Raw genomic sequence first — 20,300 nt, forward strand, 5'->3', positions numbered from 1 at the left:
CCTCTTGGGGGTGGGAGTGGCTCCACAAGTACCCACCAGTCTAGGCAGGTAACAGAAAGTCTGGGCAAACAGTCCATCTCTTGTCCTACTGGGGATGGGGGTGGAGCCACAGGTGCCCAACGGTTGGGTTTGCGCAGGCCAAAGGTGCCTTGAGTTGTCCTGAGAAGCTGAGGGAACACCAGCCCCCTCTTATCCTATTGGGGACAGAGGTGGAGATGGATTTGAAGGCACTCAACAAACCAGTTGGTATGGGCTGAAAACTCTTGCCACTGCCCAGAGAGGCCAAGGATGCCCAGCACTTCTCCTATCCTTTTGGGGTGCAGGCATGCAGCCCCATGTGACCAACTATTCAGTCTGTGCTAATGGAGAGCACTTGCAGTTGCCTGGAAAACCTGGTGCAGGTCCCACCAGCTTCCTCTCTGCTGGAGATGGGGCTGGAGCCTAGGCTAGGGCTGCATTCAGATCTTGGTGGAAAGAAGCCAGTCTCGAACTTCACTGGATTTTCAGTCAGCCAGGCTTCCCCTCATCCCGGAGGTGGAGTCAAATCGTGGCTATTGGACTCTTTCCAACTTGGACAGGCTCAAACCCTAGCTGTTTCTAGGATTATGCTTAGCCAGCTGAGTCTACTAATAAGAAGTAGCTACGATCCCTGGACAACTGTCTCTTTCTCTCCCGTTTATGGGAAAAGGAGCTTCTAACTCCAGCCATGGAATAGCTCCTGAGGCAGTTTGCACTATTAGAGTAGGATAGGCACTGGCCTCTCCAGTGTGGCTTGCAGTTTCCCAGAGAGGTGGTACAGGTTCCCCCATCTTCCTCCTTGCCCCACGGTTAGGTTTTAGGCTAGACCTGCAATCTGACCTGGAGGTAGAGAAGCCAGTCCTCCAGCATGGTGATTTTCAATCAGCCCTACTTCACTTCATGCTGGGGGTGAAGTAAAAATGGCAGCTACCAGCCTCTTTCTGACCTGGACAAGCTCAAAGTTTAGTTGTTCCTAGGATTGTACTTTAGTCTGCTGAATTTACTAATCAGTAGCTGAAGTTGGTGCCACACCACATCTTCCTCCCCCATTTTTTGGGAAATGGATCTTCCAACTCTAGCCACAGAATAGTTCCTGAGGCAGCTTGCGCCATGGACACTGACCTCTGCAGTGAGGAGGGTTCTACTCATGAATCCTCTCTGCAGATGGGCAGTTTCCTCCTTCCATACTTACAAAGGTGTTGCAGGATACTCTTTTGGTCTCCTGGGGCCCCCAAACAGGTGCTTTATGTAGCTCTGGGTGATTACTAACTGCCCTGTAACACAAGCTGACTTCAGGAGCTCCTTATTCTGCTGCCATCTTGGCTTCCCTCCCATCTAATGTTTTTTATTTTTTTAAGATTTGTTTTATTTATTTTTTTCCCTTCTCCCCATTGTCTGCTCTCTATATCCATTTGCTGTGTGTTCTTCTGTGTCCGCTTGCATTCTTGTCATGCAGCGGTGGGAAACTGTCACTTTTTTTGTTGCGTCATCTTGCTGTGTCAGCTCTCCATGTGTGCAGCACTACTTCTGGGCAGGCCGCCCTTTTTTTGTGTGGGGTGTCTTTCCTTGCGGGGTACACTCCTTGCCCATGGGGCACCCTAATGGCACGGCACTCCTTGCACGTGGCAACACTGCACGTTGGCCAGCTCACCACACGAGTCTGGAGGCCTTGAGTATCTGAACCTTCCATATGGTAGGCGGATGCTCTATCAGTTGAGCCACAACTGCTTCCCCTAATGTATTTTTAATCTCATCCATCATGTCTTTCATTTGCATAAGGTCTGTTACTTTTCTTTGTAGGTTTTCAAAATTGTTCTTTATGCTCTCCCATTGTCTTCTTAATATCCTTTATTTCTTTAGTCATATTTTCTTTAAATTCTTTGATTTAGGAGAGTTGTGTGGTTATCATGGTTAATTGTATTAATTTCTGTATCTCTTCAGGATATTTGGTTTGTTCTTTTGGCTGGGCCATCTCTTCCTGTTTCCTAGTATGGCTTGTAACTTTTTGCTGATGTCTAAGCATCTGAATATGTTGGTGAATTTACTCTGATGGCTAATTTCTCTCTTGCCTATTTTTTTTTTCATAGTTCTTCTTTGATATTTGGTTCAACTTATTCCCAGTCTTTGAAATTGCCCAGCTTAAGTTTTCAAAATCAGTCCAGGGACTCACAAATTGGGTGCAGATTTTCTCCCAGGGGTTGGATAAAGTGTGCTGTTTTTGTCCATGCAATTTCCATGGGCCTGCAGATGGCGCTTGTCAGCACATTTTCCACAGAGGTTTTCAGTCTTGCCTTTGCTGTGTTCCAGTGTTGAATCTCCAGATCTGAGTTTCAAAATGGGCTCTCTGGCTGAATTCACTGAAGGAAAGCACCCCAACCTCCCCTCCCTTTCCCTTGAAACAGCTGACGGAGAGAAAGATATCTGTTCCCTGCTCAGTCGGCTGCAATGAGCCAGGCAGGTGGCTTATCCCAGCTTAATATCTTGGGGGTGGGGGAGGGGAACCCTTCCTGGCACCATACGGGCTTGGTAACTCACGTTTGTTGTTTCAACTTCTTTGTCTCTCTGTCCCTCACTATCCAGGGAGTGTGTAGCACTGTCCTAGTCTGCTGACCCCTAAAGCAGGTTCCTTGGACAACTTTTTGCTCTTTCTCTGTTGTTTTTGTGAGAGCTTTCAGCTCTGCCTGTTAATCCATCACCATCTGCCCACAATGCTCAATGAAAATCTAGATAGGTTTTTGAGAGAGATTTTGAAGGATGCTTTTTAAAATAGGTAAGTTGGCAAGGCGGTCTGTTACTTACCTATTTTTTTGACTCCTTAAGTTGCAGCCACCATTTCTTTGGAATTTACCACTACTGTCATTGTTGTTGTTTTTTTTTTAAAGATTTATTTTATTTCTCTCCTCTTCCCCCCAACCCCAAGTTGTCTTTCTCTGTGTCTATTTGCTGCATGTTCTTCTTTGTCCACTTCTGTTGTTGTCAGTGGCACAGGAATCTGTGTTTCTTTTTGTTGTTCATCTTGTTGTGTCGGCCCTCCGTGTGTGCAGCACCATTCCTGGGCAGGCTGCACTTTCTTTCGCGCTGGGCGGTTCTCCTTATGGGGTGCACTCCTTGTGCATGGGGCTCCCCTATGCAGGGGACACCCCTGCGTGGCACGGCACTCCTCGCACACATCAGCACTGCGCATGGGCCAGCTCCACATGGGTCAAGGAGGCCTGGGGTTTGAACTGCGGACCTCCCATGTGGTAGACGGATGCCCTAACCACTGGGCCAAGTCCGCTTCCCTACTACTGTCATTGTATATTCTTCAACATATAAGTGGTGGTTGCCTAGTGAATGTGCTGAGATTATTATCTAGCCCCTAAGAAGTCCAATACAGGAAGAAGGGTTAAAATAATGAGTAGTTTTAGACCTGTCATTTACCTTTATTTTACTGACTCAGAGTTATGGGGTTAGCTTTCCACAAGCTGTTTTCCTTTAGAATGAAGTAAAAAAAAAGACCATTAAATTTGCTAAGTAAAGGTCAGTGGAATGGTAAGAACAGAACCTAGCTGCAGACTTAGACTAAATTGACTGGTTATTTATAATTGATTATAAACCTAATGTTCATTAATGGCAAAGTGGCCAAATAAATTATGGTACCGCCACAGGATAGACTATTTGTGCAACTTTTAAAGATGTCTTTAAGACATTTTTAGTAAGAAGGGCAAAATGCTCATGATATAATATCATACAGCAGGACTTTAAAATGTTACATATGAACTTGATAACTACTTATTTTGGCTACATAAGTGCATATTCTGCTCCTTAGGAAAATTACATGGGAGTATTATGTATTCAAGGAGCATGATGTGTACAGCCTACTCTCAACTGATCAGAATACAGATAGGTGGATAAATGGGTCGACAGGTAGGTAGATAGATTGGTAGTTGGATGATAGAATGATAAAATGAATGTGGCAAATGTTAAAATTGGTGGTATCTTTGGTGGGGGATATGTTGGATTTCTCTGTATAGGTTTTGTATTTTTTGCAACTGTCTTGTAAGTTTTAAATTATTTTGAAATTATATCTACTTATTAATAGATACAATAGGTAGGGAAAGAAATGGAGGAGTTGATTTAGGTCATGGATTTAAGTTTAGCAAGGAAAAAAAATAGGATAGTATATTAAGGAAGATAAATTATGGATCAAGTAAAGTCACTGTTAATATGCTTTACTGTTGAATACCAGCTTCTTGGATGTTTTCAATAATAAGTATATTTCCAGTGTAATATTCTTCTGTTTTCTTGATGATTTTTCAGTTAGTCATAATTTTGTGTGTGTGTAAATTTAAGAAATAAATAGAGAAGCAAAACCTTTTCTAGGGTTTATATTAGCTGAAGACAGAGTGTAGCGGATACCTAGCTTTTTCTAGTGACAAGTGAAAGTATTATCGTAATCCAAATGTGGTGAGAAGGGACTGTGCTATGTAGGTAAACTCACCAGAGTCTTTTTAAATCTCACTGCCACCCCTCATTGGTATTATTTTTCTTTTGATTGGTTTTTGAGACTTGGAGACTCTTTGAGAGGGATCCTTGTGAAATGTGAGGTAGGACTACTAAGCAAAGGTAAAATTAATTCCCGTTTGATCTATGAACAAGAAACCCAGGAAGAAATTTGATGTCTTCTCTGTCAGCATGTTTTGTTTTACTGATTATTTTACAAAACTATTATGTGGTCATGGTAAAAGAATTTTAAAGTTTGAAAGGGTATGGGTATAATTTTGCAAGTTTACCTCTAATAATATTTCTTGTATATCTTTACAAAAATTTTCTACTCAACATCACATTTTAGAGTGGTAGGAAAAGAGGGAATAGAGCAAGCAATTATGCTGGATCCTTTTGGAGAATTTATGGTAGTCAGGTTCAGTAGCACCTTTTATTGACTGTATGCTGAAGATGGAAAGAGCACATGCTGTTTGCTAAAGCACCATGCCAAGAATTGGAATTCAAATTTGAGTAAAACAGTCTTTACCCTTAAGGGGATCACAGTTGACCAAAGAAGACAGAGTTAGTACCCATCGTTAGAATTACTATTATATAACCTATCATTCTTTGAATAAAGATTTTCCTATGGTTACCACTGTATTTGGCATGGTTTTCTCACTCTAACTTAAAAGATTGTAAAATAACCCAGAGCTTTATTTTTTATATAAATGCTTTTTCTCACTTTTCATTCAAGTTATTATTCTTTTATTTTAAATGTATATAGGAATTACTCAAGGTGATGAGGACAATTGATGACAGAATAGTACATGAATTAAACACTACGGTTCCAACAGCTTCCTTTGCAGGGAAAATTGATGCCAGCCAAACCTGTAAACAACTTTATGAGTCTGTAAGTGTATCTTTTGAGTCTTTCTTTTTAAAATACTTTCCTTTGCAGGCAGAATAAGAAATTGATACATAATTAAACTGTGGGTTTAAAGAATGACATCTTCATATTTCTTTGCCCACATTTGAGGGTGTGTATTAGTTTTGATCTGGTATCTTTAAATGAAAGAAAATGTGATCTTATGCACACATTTGTGAAGATACAGTTCTAAAGAATGGGAACAGTCCTGTTTTGGCCTCCTCATCTGCAGCTTTTAATTTAAGCAAACCTGCTACACAGTAGAATGAAGGGGAGAATGAAACATTGAAATGGAACAATGAAACAGGAGCAATGACTTTGAATGAATCAGTTCTGTGGAGCCTAACAGCTGATTTAAGAATTAAAATCCTTCATACCTTCTCTATCTTTTTTCTCCCCTCATTTTTCAGAAAGGTGCACAACAGCATTTGGGGGTTGGGAGATAAGGAAAGCCACAGATAAATTGTTCCTTTCTGAGGATTTGGTTTCTCAAATAGAAGATATATTTTTCATTGCCACTTAAAAGATTTCCTTTATCTTTCTAATTTCCAAAAGCAGAAGGAAATAAGGATATAGCTAAATATTTTTTATAGTTTATTTTTATCCTTTTCATTAAGGTAGAAACTAAAGTTCAAATAATACTTGCTATTTTAGGTTCTGCCACAAGGTTACTATTTGGATTCATTTTTTATTACAAAGAAATTAAAATCTAAAGTCCATTTCTCAATTATGGGAAAAAAATAAGTTTGGATAAAGTTTATATCAAATGAATTCAAAGCATTAGCTCCCAGTATTTTTACTCTACGTTTATATTAAAATGTTATTTTATTGAGTGACCAGGAAATTCTTGTGTATTGAGAAAATTGCAAGATTGGGGTCTTTAATGAATAGATCCAGTATTAAAAGTAGAAAGTATGAGTCCAAGTCCTACTGTGAAGTTGTTTGACATTTCACTTCATTTTTTTGGGGTATCTGTGTAGAAACTTAAAATGTTTATCATCTCTTCAAATGTTTCCATTCAAAATTTTCTCATTAACCTAAACATTTATAGTATAGTGTTGAACCATACAGATTCTAGATTTACTTTCAGATTCCACCTCTGCTACTTCCTAGCTGGGTAACCTTACACAGGTTATATAATCTCTCTTTGCCTGTTTGCTTATTTATAAAATAGTATAGTAATAGTACCTAGTTAATAGGGTTATTGGCGGATTTAATGAGTTAATATAAAACGCTGACTGCACTAAGAGTTTTACTTACGTGTTTACTGCTGCTGCTATTATTATTATTATTTCTTATCCTCTTCTCAAGCCAGGATAACCTTGCAGACTAGATTTGGTACCTTTCTGTTTTGGATATCTTTGTATACATGTTTGGGTTTTCCTCTGTGTCTGTTTCCTAGAAGGACCCAGCAATATGAATGTCATGTAAAGGATTGTTTATCAAGTAGCTTTGTGGCAGGGATTGGGCCTGCATCAGAGTGCCCATACCAATAAGTACTACTGAGTTCCCTTAATTATTGTCTCAGTCAAGAAGTGATGAATCCAGGTTCTCATGTTCACCCTGATGTACTTTCATCCCTGAGCCTTCCTTTAATAGTGGATGAAAGAATTTCAGACTCTGATGATAACACTTTTTTTTAAAGCAGTTTTATTAAGATATACTCACATACCATATAACCTATCCAAAGTGTACAATAAATGGCTTTTAGTACAATCACAGTGTTGTGCATTCATCACCACAAAAAATTTTAGCACAATTTCATTACTCCAAAAAAACTCCACACCCCTTAGCAGTCATCTCTTAATCCCTCTGATAATACTTTTTTTATAGGAGATTATCAGCAAAGTTATTTGAAGCACTAATTTTGGAAATTCCAAATCTTAACAATATACTCATACTAAAAATTAAATAATTTCAATGAAATTCCCTTATTAAGCATACCTTCAATCCATTAAAGTTTTCTAGTTTTACAATGCTTACCACCAAGATAAACATAAAAATCAATAATGAACAGTAAAAACAGTGTTTTACAAATGATTGATTTAGGGTAATTCTTAAAGGCATCTCTTTAATCAAGGGTCATTGTCAAGACTCTAAAGCAAGTGATGCTTGGGAAATTTAGGTTAATTTAGAATCAACCTTTATTATAGTAATGAAAACACCAAATAACTATAATCAGGGAAACTGTTGGCATTATAATTCTCTTAAAGGTAAAAAGAATTGTTTGGAAATAATGATTAAAGCAGTATAGGTAAAAATTTTACACTAAAATAAGTTCTCAGTAGTCCTAGTAAAATTTATAAATTTGGGAAGTCCTAGATATACCCCCTTTAGACTAGTTTTTGAAACATTCTCTTCCCCCACCCCAAATGCCATCATTTCAAAATTGTTTACCTTGAATTAAAGGCAGTATATATGATAGGGTTATTATTTAGGATTTTTTTCTCTTTGACTAGAGGCCTTGCCTTCTATCTCACTGTCTTAATAAAATGTATCCCAATGCTTTAGATAAGCACTAAATATACCAGAAACAATTCTAATGTGACCAGATCCTTAGGCATCTGAATTACTAATGTGCTAAGCCTTGTTTAGTCCTATTTTTAACCTACTAGGTTCATGCCAGACAGTCTTTTTTTTTTTTTGAGGTACTGGGACCTCCTATTTGAGAAACCAGTGCTCAGCTACTAAGCATGAGCCACATCAGCTCCCCTGAGTTGAATTTTTCATTTGTTTGCTTGTTGTTTGTTTTTGGTTATTTAGGAGGCATCTCCCATGTGGGAAGCAGGTGTTCAACTGCTTGAGCCACATCCAGTCTCCCACAGTCTTTTATTTGTTATCAGTGTCTCTATTTGACATACATATACACAAGTCCAAGTGTGTTCCTCCTGCATATGCCAGTTAATTGGGAATTTTATAGAAAGATGGCTATGAAAACCAGACTAACATAATTGATAATACAGAGTAGAAAGTGATTTGCCTAGTAATTTCTGTCACATGGGAGTGAGTTCACACTGGTGCTTATCTGAAGGAAAGGTAGGCAGGTAAGAATAGGAAGGTGGTCAATAGCTAAAAAATGTGTCCACAGAAAAGGAGCCAACTTACGGAGAGAAATGGTGGAGGATAGCCCAAACAAGGAGGTGAAGAATGCTTTTGGTGAAGGAGACCCAAAGGAATGACAAAATGCCAGGCTTTTCAATAAAATGTACAAAATGGGACTTTGATTTTAAAATGCAGATTAAAAAGACTATTGTGATAGGCTTCTAGTTGGTGCTAGTGCTGTTTCACCAATTGCTGGTATGTTAGACAAAATTTCAAAATGATTAAATACCATCTGGTGGGAAAAAAAACAAAAACCATCTGGCATGTGAATGTGTATTTTGAGTTGTATAGCCCCAAAGTTTTAGGGTTGGAAAGGTATTAGAGATTATTTAATTATAATCTGTAATTTTACAGAAGAGGAAACTGAAGCATGGAAATACTTAGTTTTACACAGCTACAAGGAGAGTTTCTTAGCTTTGAGGATGGCTCTTATTCTGTTTTGGAAAGAATAGTTTCCTCCTCTAAATGGCTCTTTTAATTATCACTAATTAACCTGCAGGAGTAAACAAGGAATGGAAGTACTGTATTAGTCAGTGGAATATAGTGTGCCTTGAAGTTGTCCTTGTGAATCTTAAATGTTACAACTGAAAAAAAAAATCAGAATATAAAAGAAATTTGCTATATATAGGTGGGGTTAATGTTAGGTAGCTTAATTCTATTTATATGGGTATAGTTTATAAGTAATACCTTTTTAGTATTGTACTTTAGCAATGCAAAGGTTTGTTCTTTCCTGGGATATATTTAGACCAGCAATTCTCAGCCACAAGGTCCCAATGTGATCATTTGAGAAATTTAGTTCAAATAATTTATTGTGAGGAATGGTTTTAGTGCAAATGTTTATGAAAGATTTTCCTTTTAAATATGAATTAGGCCATATTAAGTTATCCTTATTACAGTTATACTATATTAAACTATATAAAAATATATATTAAATATATATATATTAAAGCAATATTAATATATGCTTTCTTCAGATGGAACAAGTTGACACATTACTTACATTTAGTGTCTTTACTTATATTTAGTGCATTTTACTGGGGAGTGGATGTAGCTCAAGTGATTGAGTGCCCATGTACGAGGTCCTGGATTAAATCCCTGGTACCTCCTAAATAAATAAATAGAGCATTTTACTTACAATTAGTGCATTAATGCACCATTAATTTTTTATTATTTCTATTTTTATCTATGCACCATTAATTGTAATAGCAATTACATATTATTTTAGTATTTTGCTTTGCCTCTCCCCCAAGTTTTGGGAATGTCAACAATATTTAGGTATGTTTGGAATATGACCATCATTCTTCATATATCAAGATAGAAAATAGATGAGAACTGTTATATTAGATTTGTTACACTAAGAAGGAGGATATTCCCAAGTTTTGGGAATGTCAACAATATTTAGGTATGTTTGGACTATGACCATCATTCTTCATATATCAAGATAGAAAATAGATGAGAACTGTTATATTAGATTTGTTACATTAAGAAGGAGGATATTAAAGGGTTGCCCTTACTTTCAGTCAATACATACAATTGATGGAACCAATAATCTGTGCTTCATATGTAAATTTTCCTTAATCATGCTTAAACTTTAAGATCTTGGCTAGGGCTCTGGCTTACCTAGATAGATGTAACATTCTTTATTATTTATTGTACCTCACTTAGTTTATAGAGATTTTGTACCTCACTTAGTTTATAATTTCTTTTTTTTTTTTTTGGTGATAATGTGACACTAGAAAAATTATGAAAGAATAAAAAAAGAAAGGAAGAATAACAGTAAGAAGTGGCCCAATGTCTGAGAGTAGGATAGAGGAAAATGTGGATGGGATATTGGGAAGAGAGAGGGATATAGGATTAAAGAAAATCAAGTGAAAATCCAAATTGGGGGGTGGGGTGGAGGAGAGCAGCAGGAAATACTGGGAGCATATTGAAGAAGAAGACAACCCCTTGACCTTTCACCTTCAGAGATGTTAACCCCTTTGCTGTTTTTAGGTGATTTATCTGGCTCTGTGCAGTGTTCTTCTCTATATTTAAAAATGATTTTAGAAAGTGTTCAGTGTCGATAGCTTAAAAATAAGATGCAAAAAATTGATATGATTCTTCCCTTTTCTTCCTTTGTTCTTTTAGTTGATGGCGGCTCATGCCAGTAGGGACAGAGTCATAAAACACTGTATAGCTCAGACCTCAGCAGTAGTGAAAGATCTCCGAGAAGAGAGGGAAAAGAATTTGGACAATTTAACATTATTAAAGCAACTTAGAAAAGAACAGACAAAGGTAAGTGAGCAGAATTTACATTCCTGAGGCAAAATTTTTCCAAGTTTAGCCTTCAATATAAAGACAGGCTTTAATATTAAAGATTTAGAGTAAGGTAATCTTACTTAAGAAAAATTTGATCAGAAGATTAATACTTCATTTTCAGTGGACTTTATTTTATTGCATTTAGATATTAATGGGTAAATTAATATGTATTTCACAAACATACAGTATAGTAGCTTTAGCTAAAATAAGGATGTAATCACTTATTTCTATTCCTTTATTCCCCATACTTTTAGAGACAAAGAATCAATACACACTAACACCGCATCAGAAAATCTAGGGACAGAAATTACCTGTTAACTTGAAAAAAAGCATTTCTTAATGTATTTTTATTTTGAAAATACTTACCTCTGGTTTCATTCTTTAGTAATCTGCTGAAGTGTAATACAGGTTATTTGACTTTAGGATATTATCCTCTTCAGCCATAAAAATATAATACTATTTAAATATAATCAGATACACTATAACCTCATTATATTTCATTTCTCTGCTGTATAGAAGTTGCTATGGATCTTTGACTCTTTTTTTAATACTTCTTTGTTTCCACTTTATTCCCTCATCCCTGCCATGTTTTATTTTTAAGAAAATAGCATGTGCCCACTGACAGAGGAAGCTTTATATTCCCAAAGTCAACTGTAATCTAGATAGTGTGTGGACCTCCGAATATAGTTGCAGCAGAACTCTTTCTTTGTAGACCTTGTATAAGACCTGTCAAGAGAATATTTGAAATGCATTCAGCAGAATGTCTTTTGAAAGGAGGGGTTTAGGGGATAACTTTTTTATTTTGATATACTCTTGTACAAACTTAGAAGAATAATACAAGGAACTCCCATGTGCTTTTTGCCTATAGTCATCTATTGTTTACACTTGCCCCACCTACTTTATAATCCATTCATTCCTTTTTGCTCTCCCCTCCCTCGCAAACGCATTTATTTTCCTGAACCATTTGAGACTATTTTGGACTCATTATACCCCTTTATCTCAAAATATATTGATTATTTCCTAAGAACAGGAACTTTTTCTTCTTACATGTTCACTGTACATTTACCAAAATCATGTCTGTGTTTTGAGATGGTGCAATTGGTGACACACAAATCCTTGCATGTATGACTGAAAATCCAATGTGGACTTTGTTACTGTATAGTCATAAACTTTGCCCTATGTTTAGTAGATGTAGCCACACTTTGAAAAGCGAAAGTCTTGAGGGTTGTCTCATCTCTGTCAAACCGTGGAGAGAAAAGAGAAACCCTATAACCTTATGTACCTTGTAGCTGCACATGTAAGCAAGCTGGGCTGTTGTGCTTTCTCAGTCATCCCACTGCTTCAGCTATGTCTGCTGGATACAGGGTGCATCCCCTGACTTTGCTATTGCATTCATGACTACAGCTTCAGCCCACCTTGCCATTTATGCTCATTCCTCAGGTAGTGGTGGAGTCCTCAGACAGTGAACTTATGGTATCATGTTTATCTTACCCTATCCTCAATATTCTTGAAGGCTTATAAATAATTTATTTAAAACTAGTCAAAATTTATGTAATTTTGGATTTTGCTTTTTGAGAGGTTCTTGAAGGTATTGATAAAGGCAACTGCAGGGTAGTGCTGTTAAATCAGAAACTGAAAAATCACTCTTTGCAAATTAAGTCAAACAGAAAATAAAGTGGTTTCTACTGGAGAGCAAAGTTCAAAAATCTAAATCACTGAGTTTTTTGGGGTGAGTATGTCAGCTCTCAGGTTCTCTCCCTTTGCTTAAGGCTCCAGAGAGAATCACCAGGAAAACAACTGCAAGGAGACTTTTTAGAAACTAACTGGTGAATTATAGAGAGTTAGCTTTCTAGCCTGATTTGTATAGGGCTATAGGATAATCATGAGCAGTTCTTATGCAAATAAGGAAATATGAATTTTTTTTTCATGTTTGTTCTGAAGTTTATGGAATCAGAAAGAGACAGCTCTTAGAGATGTTCCAGCTCTACCTCTTCATTTTCTGAATTCCTGAGGAAACTGAGACTCAGAGATACTAGCTGGCAGCCCCAAACTCTCAAGCTAGTAAGTGGTAGAACTGGGACTTTAACCCATCTCTTCTGACTCCATCTGGATTCAGTCATTGTCTTTATGTTAAGTTGTGACTAATAGTCAAATTCTGCTTATTTTACTGAGCATATTTTATATACAGAGATGCCAATCTAAAAATCCCCAGTTGTTTACTGAAATACCTTCATCCTTAACTCAGAAAAAGCATGTTCCTTGCTGAAATTATGTAACTGCTATCAGCTATTAGTGGCCTTTAAGAGGTTGTTTACCTGATCGAGACCAAAATCCTCAAAAACAGCTATGTCAGAGGTGACAGTTTATTGGCAAAACTGATGAAATTGTATTGGAAGTTGGCTGTAATATTTGCAGTGTTGTAGAATGGGGAAAAAACATGGATTATGAAGGTGGACCGCTCTAAGGAAATAAATCCCACCTCTGCCCCTTGGTGGCTTTGTAACTTTGTAAATTTATTGCTTTGAAGCTTCTGATTTTTCATTCTGTAAAATGGAGTTGATACTTAGTAACTTCTTAAATTTTTGGTAAGGATTAAATTTCCTAAGAGTTTATTTGCTGGTAGAAAGTAGCAATTCTGTTGCTTTCCTTTTTGAGTCTCTTGAGGTCCTTGTTTGCTGCATTGGTCCTCTTTATGATGTGTCCAACCAGTGATTTCCACCTTTTGTTTAACCATTATTTAATGAGGGGAAAGACTCACTATCTTCTGTGACAGTGTGCTCTCTTTTTGGACAGTTCTAATTGTTCATTGGTTCCCTGTAATGTGTACTTACTGCTCTTCCCTCTGGAGCTATATAGGATAAGTCTAAGGCCTTAACATTTGTGAGCAGTTATGAAGACTGTCTTAGTGGCATGTTGTCACTCATTATGCTGTTACTGAAGTTGTACTTCTTTGGCAGTCAGTCCAGGTTTTAATAGAGTAGTGGCACTTTAATCATTTTTGACTCCACGTAACTGCTTAAAATCTGAAACTGAGCTTGCTTTGTTATAAGCAAATCAGCTTCTGGTCATTATTATTTCACAGCACCAGTGGTCAGAAGTGCAGGCCTTCCTCTTGCTGCAAAGTTCCAGTCATTATGTACTGCCTGTGCTCGGACACTAGTTCTAAGGTTATAAGGAGTCACTGGATCAGTACCAAGTTTCAGTCTTAGTTGTGTTACATGGAGATTTCTCACCTCTTGCCTGAGCTGTACTCCTAATTGATCAGCTTATTTGGCTTGGGTTCCAGACTCCATGGTTGCCCAGATCTTGTCTGGCTATCTGGCATTTTGCTCCCAAATCTCCTGGCCTGAGTTCTTGACTTTGCCTGAGGAAATTGTCCTGGTTTTAACCTCTTGGCAGTATTAACCTATAGTTCATGTAGTTTTTTTTTCCTCCTAATTTTCCCAAGTATTTTCAAATCCTCTTCCTAGAACTAGCTAGCTTCTTTTCTTTCAGATACCTTCTGACTAGATGTGATTAAGAGTATTAAGGGGCTTGCCTTCTGGCCTGGTCAATGGAATTGGCTACTTTCCTATATATTGATTAGATTGCAGTTATAAAAAACAGAAAGACTTCAGCAGTTTTTAGCCTCATTCCTCTGGCTATATGTTCAAGGTATGGACAAACTCATGCCTTTCTGGATTACTTTAGCTCTTCCTTTAACTCTCCACCCAGATGAAGTTGCTACTTTCTTCCCCTTTTTATTCCTCTGTGCTGTCTTTGAAATTCTGGTTATATAGGATGAATTCTTAGAACTAGAATTGTTGGATTCAAGGACCTGTGAATTTATACTTTTGATAAGTCCTACCAAATTTTCCTCCACCAAAGTTGTACCAATTTATATTCCTACCAAAATTGTATGTAAGTATATCTTTTCCCACACCCTCACTAATATTAGGTACTATCAGACCTTTCCATTTTGGTAATATTATGGCTTAATTTGCATTTCCTTTACATTAGTAAGATGGAGCATATTTTTACATGTTTATTGGCCATATGTATGTCCTCTGTGAATTGCCTGATCATTGGGTGGTTTGTTTTATTTTTTAAGTTCCTTTTTTTTTTTAGATTTATTTTATTTGTTTAATTCCCTGCCCCCTCCCTTATTTTGCACTCGCTGTCTGCTTGTTTAATTCCCTGCCCCCTCCCTTATTTTGCACTCGCTGTCTGCTCTCTGTGTTCTTCTGTGTCTGCTTGTCTTCTCTTTAGGCAGCACTGGGAACCGATCCTGGGACCTTCTGGAGTGGGAGAGAGGCACTCAATCTCTTCCACCACCTTAGCTCCCTGATCTGCTGCATCTCTTACTGTCTCTCCTCTGTGTCTCTTTTTGTTGCTTCACCTTGCTGTGCCAGCTCCCCTGTGTAGGCCATCACTTCTGCATGGACCAGCACTCTCTGTGGGCCAGCACTCCACTTGGACAGCACTCTGCATGGGCCGGCTCTCTGCTCAGGCCAGCTCACTGTGCGGGCCCGCTTGCCTTTCACCAGGAGGCCCTGGGAATTGAACCTTGGACCACCTATATGGTAGACAGGAGCCTAATCACCTGAGCCACATTCATTTCCCATGTTTTTTTAAGTTCTTGAGATGGTTATGATATGCAGTAAAGTTTCAGAACCACTGTTCTATAAGATTTAACAATTGATTAGATACAGGGAGAAAGGGCTGTATCCAAGAAGGTTCCAAAATGTAGCCTGAGTATTTTAACAGACGGAATGCAGATGCAGCAGCTGTTTTGTTGGGAAAACACGATAGAGTTTGTTTTTAGCTTTTTGACTTAAATTTTCGTAACAGTTTACTTTTTCTTTTCTTGCAGTTGAAATGGATGCAGTCAGAACTAAATGTTGAAGAAGTGGTAAATGACAGAAGCTGGAAGGTACAAAATAGCGTTGGTTCTTCATAAGAATTTAGGACTTAACTGTACTAGCAAAGGGAAACCAAGCATAAGGAAGTCATGAGCCCCTTGAGATCCTGAGGAGAATTAAGATCACACATTCATAAGCAAATGAAGGTTTTAACTCTTTTTGGGTGGGTGAGCATCTATATAGAGCCATCTTATAAAAATTAGCCTTACAGTCATTCAGTAAAATTGTATAACCTATCAAGTAAATAGAACTGTAGAACATTCCATACGTCTCTTGTAATGATTACAGGTATATTCAATATTCAGAGTTATTATTCTGGTTAACTCTGAAGCTTCAAGGAGGTTATTTGTTAAAATTAGCCTTTCTGGGCCCAGTTAATTCCCATAAATTTGCATATCACTTAGCCGCCTTTTCACAGTTGCTTGTCTTCTAATGTATTTGATCATGATGCTTTTTTTATACATAATGTTATGTGTGACTGACAGTAGGATGTCTTACTGCTGGTGGAGTAACATGTTCTTTATCCTATTCTTATTAGGAACTAGGTTGAAGAACCAGATTCCAGAACTTTTACATATAGTCAGAAATTCTGACTTTGCTTTTCTGAAAAGAGACATAAGTATACCCTTCTATAAAAATTCAGAGATTTCCAGAAAAGGCAAAGTATGTTAAATCTGAAAGAATGAACTGAAAACTCTGTATTTTAGCCTTTGAAATTAACTAATAGAATGAGGTTAACTAAACCAAAAACTAGAATGTACCAACTTGCTAAGCCATGAATAAACTGAAAAATATAAATTGCTTTACCTTATCACATTTTTTTGGTCAGGATTTTTTGTTAAGATATCCAATTCTTGGCCTTCCCACCAACACGATAAGGTGTTTCCTACTTGATACAAGGTTTTGGCAATATTTGTCCATTTATATTCTCTGGAGATAAAATATTTACTCTTGATCTGAGATAAGCTGTGAGGGTGTAAAATGAACATTTGGCTTGAAATACCAAGTACAGAGGTTTATGATGGATGTAAAATATATTGTAATGGCAAGACTGAAGCATTTTGGATTTAATGTTAGTTTTAAGAGAAAATATACTCTATCCAGCCCACAGAAAGTAAGATCCATATTTCTTTTAAAAAGAAGAAAATGTAGCTGTGGTGCAACAGGCCAGCAAAAGTGGATATTAAGTCATTTAGGAAAAGGATTTGGAGAGGCTCAGCTAACATCACCCCAGCCATTATGTCAAGGCCACTCATCTGAAGCCTCTGATCTGAACATTAGCAAGATCAGAGAGATGTCAGGACTGTGAACTCTAGTGAAGTAAGTTATCTGAGGAAAGGCCAGAGGGAATCTATAATTTCTACATGTTTTCATTATAAAATATGTACAAAAAGTGTATATAACATGTAGAATTTAAAGAATCTTAGTAAAATGAACACTTAGGTATCTACCACCCAGCTTCAGAAATTTAATGATACCAGTCCCTTAGAAGCCCCCTGTGTAGATTTTTCTTCTATTTTTATGATAGTCCATAGTAGCTAACATAGTTAATATTTTTTAACCTTGAAAATGATTTGTTCCTTACAGTGGTAAAGTATAGGGGTAAATCCCAGTAAAAATTTCTTTTAGATTTTTATAATTTAAAAAAACAACACTTAAACTTTTTAGACACATGATACAAAGTTTTTAAAATATTAAAGGATATACAGTAAATTTTCTGCCTCTCTTCCCTGATTGTTCAACCATCCCCTTCTGAAAGAATATATATTCTCAGATCTTTTCTAATTTTATAAATATATATATTTTTCTCCATTGTTACACAAATGGAAGTGTACTATCCACACCTTCCCCTAATCCCCTTAGTATATCTGAGAGGACTTGTCAAATAAGAACATAAAATTTCCCTTCTTCTTTTTAAAATTTGCATTGTATTCCATTGAATGGCCATGCCAAAAATTTTATTTAACCAGTCCATATCAACAGACATTTAGAGTGTTGCTTTAATATCTATGATATGTTGTTTTGATAAGTTTTTAAAGAAACAAGGTAAATAGAACAAAAAGTTGTATGAATTTGCACAATTCTACAAAAAAACTGATCTACCTATAAAGGGTAACTACTTGTAAGAAGGTTCTGGCATCATTTAGAAAAGCACATTAAGAAATATCTAAATAACAAAATTTATTTTAAAAGAATAGGAAAAAAGTGTTATCTTGAACTTATTTTAGATATTTTTGTCCAATATACGTTCAGAATATGGAAATAAAATGTTAGTTACTAAATAAGCTGGTACTTGATGTTTTTTCCTTGAGTCATTTAAATTATTAAAATATTGAAATTATTTTCTAAATGGATATCAAGGCCTTCTGTGCACTTTTTACCTGGTAAGTTGAACGAGGGTCCTATATCTGTTGACCTGGGACAAAAAAGGTAATATCCTCCTGAACCATGCCAAATGTTATTTAATTCTAGGCCTAATTTATACAGGATGACTCAGCAGTTTCTGTTGCTGTTTAAATATCTTAGGTATTTAATGAACGCTGCCGAATTCACTTCAAGCCTCCAAAGAATGAATAATTGAAGAGAGATACTTTTTTAAAAGGACCGGGTCATCTCAGAAGAGCTAAGCACGGCACATGTCAAGAGGGTGGGCTTCTAGGATGATTTCTGAGCCAACAGTCCAAGACCTTTTGTTGATTTCAGCCACACTTAGCCAAGACCTCAAGTATAAATAATTCTAATAATTATGGAGAAATCAACTACTATTTTATACTGATTCTGTAAAAAAAAAAAGTTTTGTAACTATTAAAATAATTTTCTGATTCAGTGTGAATATTTATTTGTTTTCCAAGCTGAGGCAGTAAGTTCTCATAAGAGAATTTGAACACACTTTCAATATCTGATTTGATTTGTATTATATCTTCCTGATTTTTACAAATTTATTTGCATGAATATGGACCTTTTTTGGTCACTGATGAGTGACCTTTGTCTTTGTGGGTTTACTGCTTTTAATTTAAAAGGCAGTATTTATAACCTGGACACTATCCAAAGAAGCTTTCTCTTAATACCTTAACCAATCTTGCTTGTTGTCAGATTTAAAAACTAATTTTGGGGAAGGGGGAGCAATATAAAAGAAAGTAGTAAAATTCAGAATAATTGCAGGATTTGGTCATTGCAAAAAAATCCCCTTCTAATACAGAATGATTGTACTGGTTTTTTTTTTTTTTTTAAGATTTATTTTTTATTTATTTTTCTCCCCTTTCCCTCCCTCCCCAGTTGTTTGCTCTGTGTCCATTTGCTGTGTGTTCTTCTGTGACCGCTTCTATCCTTATCAGCGGCACTGGGAATCTGTTTCTTTTTTTTTTTTTTTTTTTTAAGATTTATTTATTTAATTCCCCCCCTCCCCCTGTTGTCTGTTCTCTGTGTCTATTTGCTGTGTCTTGTTTCTTTGTCCGCTTCTGTTGTTGTCAGCCGCCTAACCACTGGGCCAAGTCTGTTTCCCAGGTAATCTGTTTCTTTTTGTTGCGTCATCTTGCTGTGTCACCTCTCCGTGTGTGTGGCGCCATTCTTAGGCAGGCTGCACTTTGTTTCGTGCTGGGCGGCTCTCCTTACGGGGTGCACTCCTTGTGCATGGGGCTCCCCTACGCGGGGACACCCCTGCGTGGCAGGGAACTCCTTGTGTGCATCAGCGATGTGCATGGGCCAGCTCCACACGGGTCAAGGAGGCCCAGGGTTTGAACCATGGACTGCCCATGTGGTAGGCAGATGCCCTATGCATTGGGCCAAGTCCACTTCCCGTACTTGTTTTCTATTACTTCTTAACAGTGTCCACAAATTTAACAGTTCAAAGTCATACCTGTTTATTATCTTAGAGTTTGATAGGTCAGAAGTCTGGACTGACTCTACTGAGTTCTCTGCTTAGGCCTTGCAAAGTTGAAATCAAGATGTCAGCCAGTCTGGACTCTTTAGAATCTCTGGTGGAAGAATCTGCTCCCAAGCCTGTTCTGGTGGTTGGCGAAACTCATTTCCTTGTGGTTTCCCTGGACCTGTGAAATGGGTGGATTGGAGAAGACTATGAGGTCCCCACTTCCTCTCTGGCTTCAGATGCTGCTGCTGCCGCTCCGCCTTCAGCCTTCCTCTCCGGAGGCCATGGGCCCTTGGCCTCCAAAGGCTCCCCCTGTCCCCAAAGTGGAAGGCCCTTCCCTCACCCTTTCCTCTGCAGCAGAGCTGCGATTCCTGGGGCTGGGCCTCCATCTGCACATCGACACCAAACGGGTTATCTTACATGCACAGGGCCCGCTGAAGGAGGAGCCCCGGGGCCTGCCACAACTTGAGGCGCCCACAGGAGAGTGGCCATTGCAAGGGCTACACCTGCCTGAAGTGCACCAAGTCTGCCAGCCATTGCGCTCTGACCTCAGGCCCTGCAGGTGTGGTACCTGTGGCAAGACCTTCAAGTGCTCCAGCCACCAGTAGCAGCACTGCACCCACACTGGTTCACTGCATACCTGACAGCTCTGCCCACACTGCTTCCAGGCCACAACTGAACTTGCACTGTAGATGCACCTCCTCTAAAGGAAAAGCTGGGAGACCCA

The 20,300-nt window shown here is 37.7% G+C and overlaps 2 protein-coding genes across 3 annotated transcripts in view; both read left to right on the forward strand.

Moving 5' to 3' along the window:
- Positions 1 to 18,534, forward strand: part of MIX23 (mitochondrial matrix import factor 23) — a 35,357-nt gene extending 16,823 nt beyond the window's left edge. For both annotated transcript variants that reach the window (XM_004467169.5, XM_058295709.2), the window contains exons 2-5: positions 5,267 to 5,392; positions 10,637 to 10,783; positions 15,660 to 15,719; positions 18,235 to 18,534. In XM_004467169.5, coding sequence (XP_004467226.1) covers positions 5,267 to 5,392; positions 10,637 to 10,783; positions 15,660 to 15,719; positions 18,235 to 18,285 — 384 coding nt within the window. In that variant the 3' untranslated portion in view covers positions 18,286 to 18,534. The remainder of the gene's footprint in view (positions 1 to 5,266; positions 5,393 to 10,636; positions 10,784 to 15,659; positions 15,720 to 18,234) is intronic.
- A 1,227-nt stretch (positions 18,535 to 19,761) lies between these two features.
- LOC101418812 (zinc finger protein 580-like) lies at positions 19,762 to 20,181 on the forward strand. Its single transcript, XM_004467190.2, has one exon. The coding sequence runs from the start codon at positions 19,762 to 19,764 to the stop codon at positions 20,179 to 20,181; it is 420 nt and encodes a 139-aa protein (XP_004467247.2).
- The last annotated feature ends 119 nt before the right edge of the window (positions 20,182 to 20,300 follow it).

Source organism: Dasypus novemcinctus, chromosome 4, assembly GCF_030445035.2.
Source record: "Dasypus novemcinctus isolate mDasNov1 chromosome 4, mDasNov1.1.hap2, whole genome shotgun sequence".
Classification (NCBI taxonomy): domain Eukaryota; kingdom Metazoa; phylum Chordata; class Mammalia; order Cingulata; family Dasypodidae; genus Dasypus; species Dasypus novemcinctus.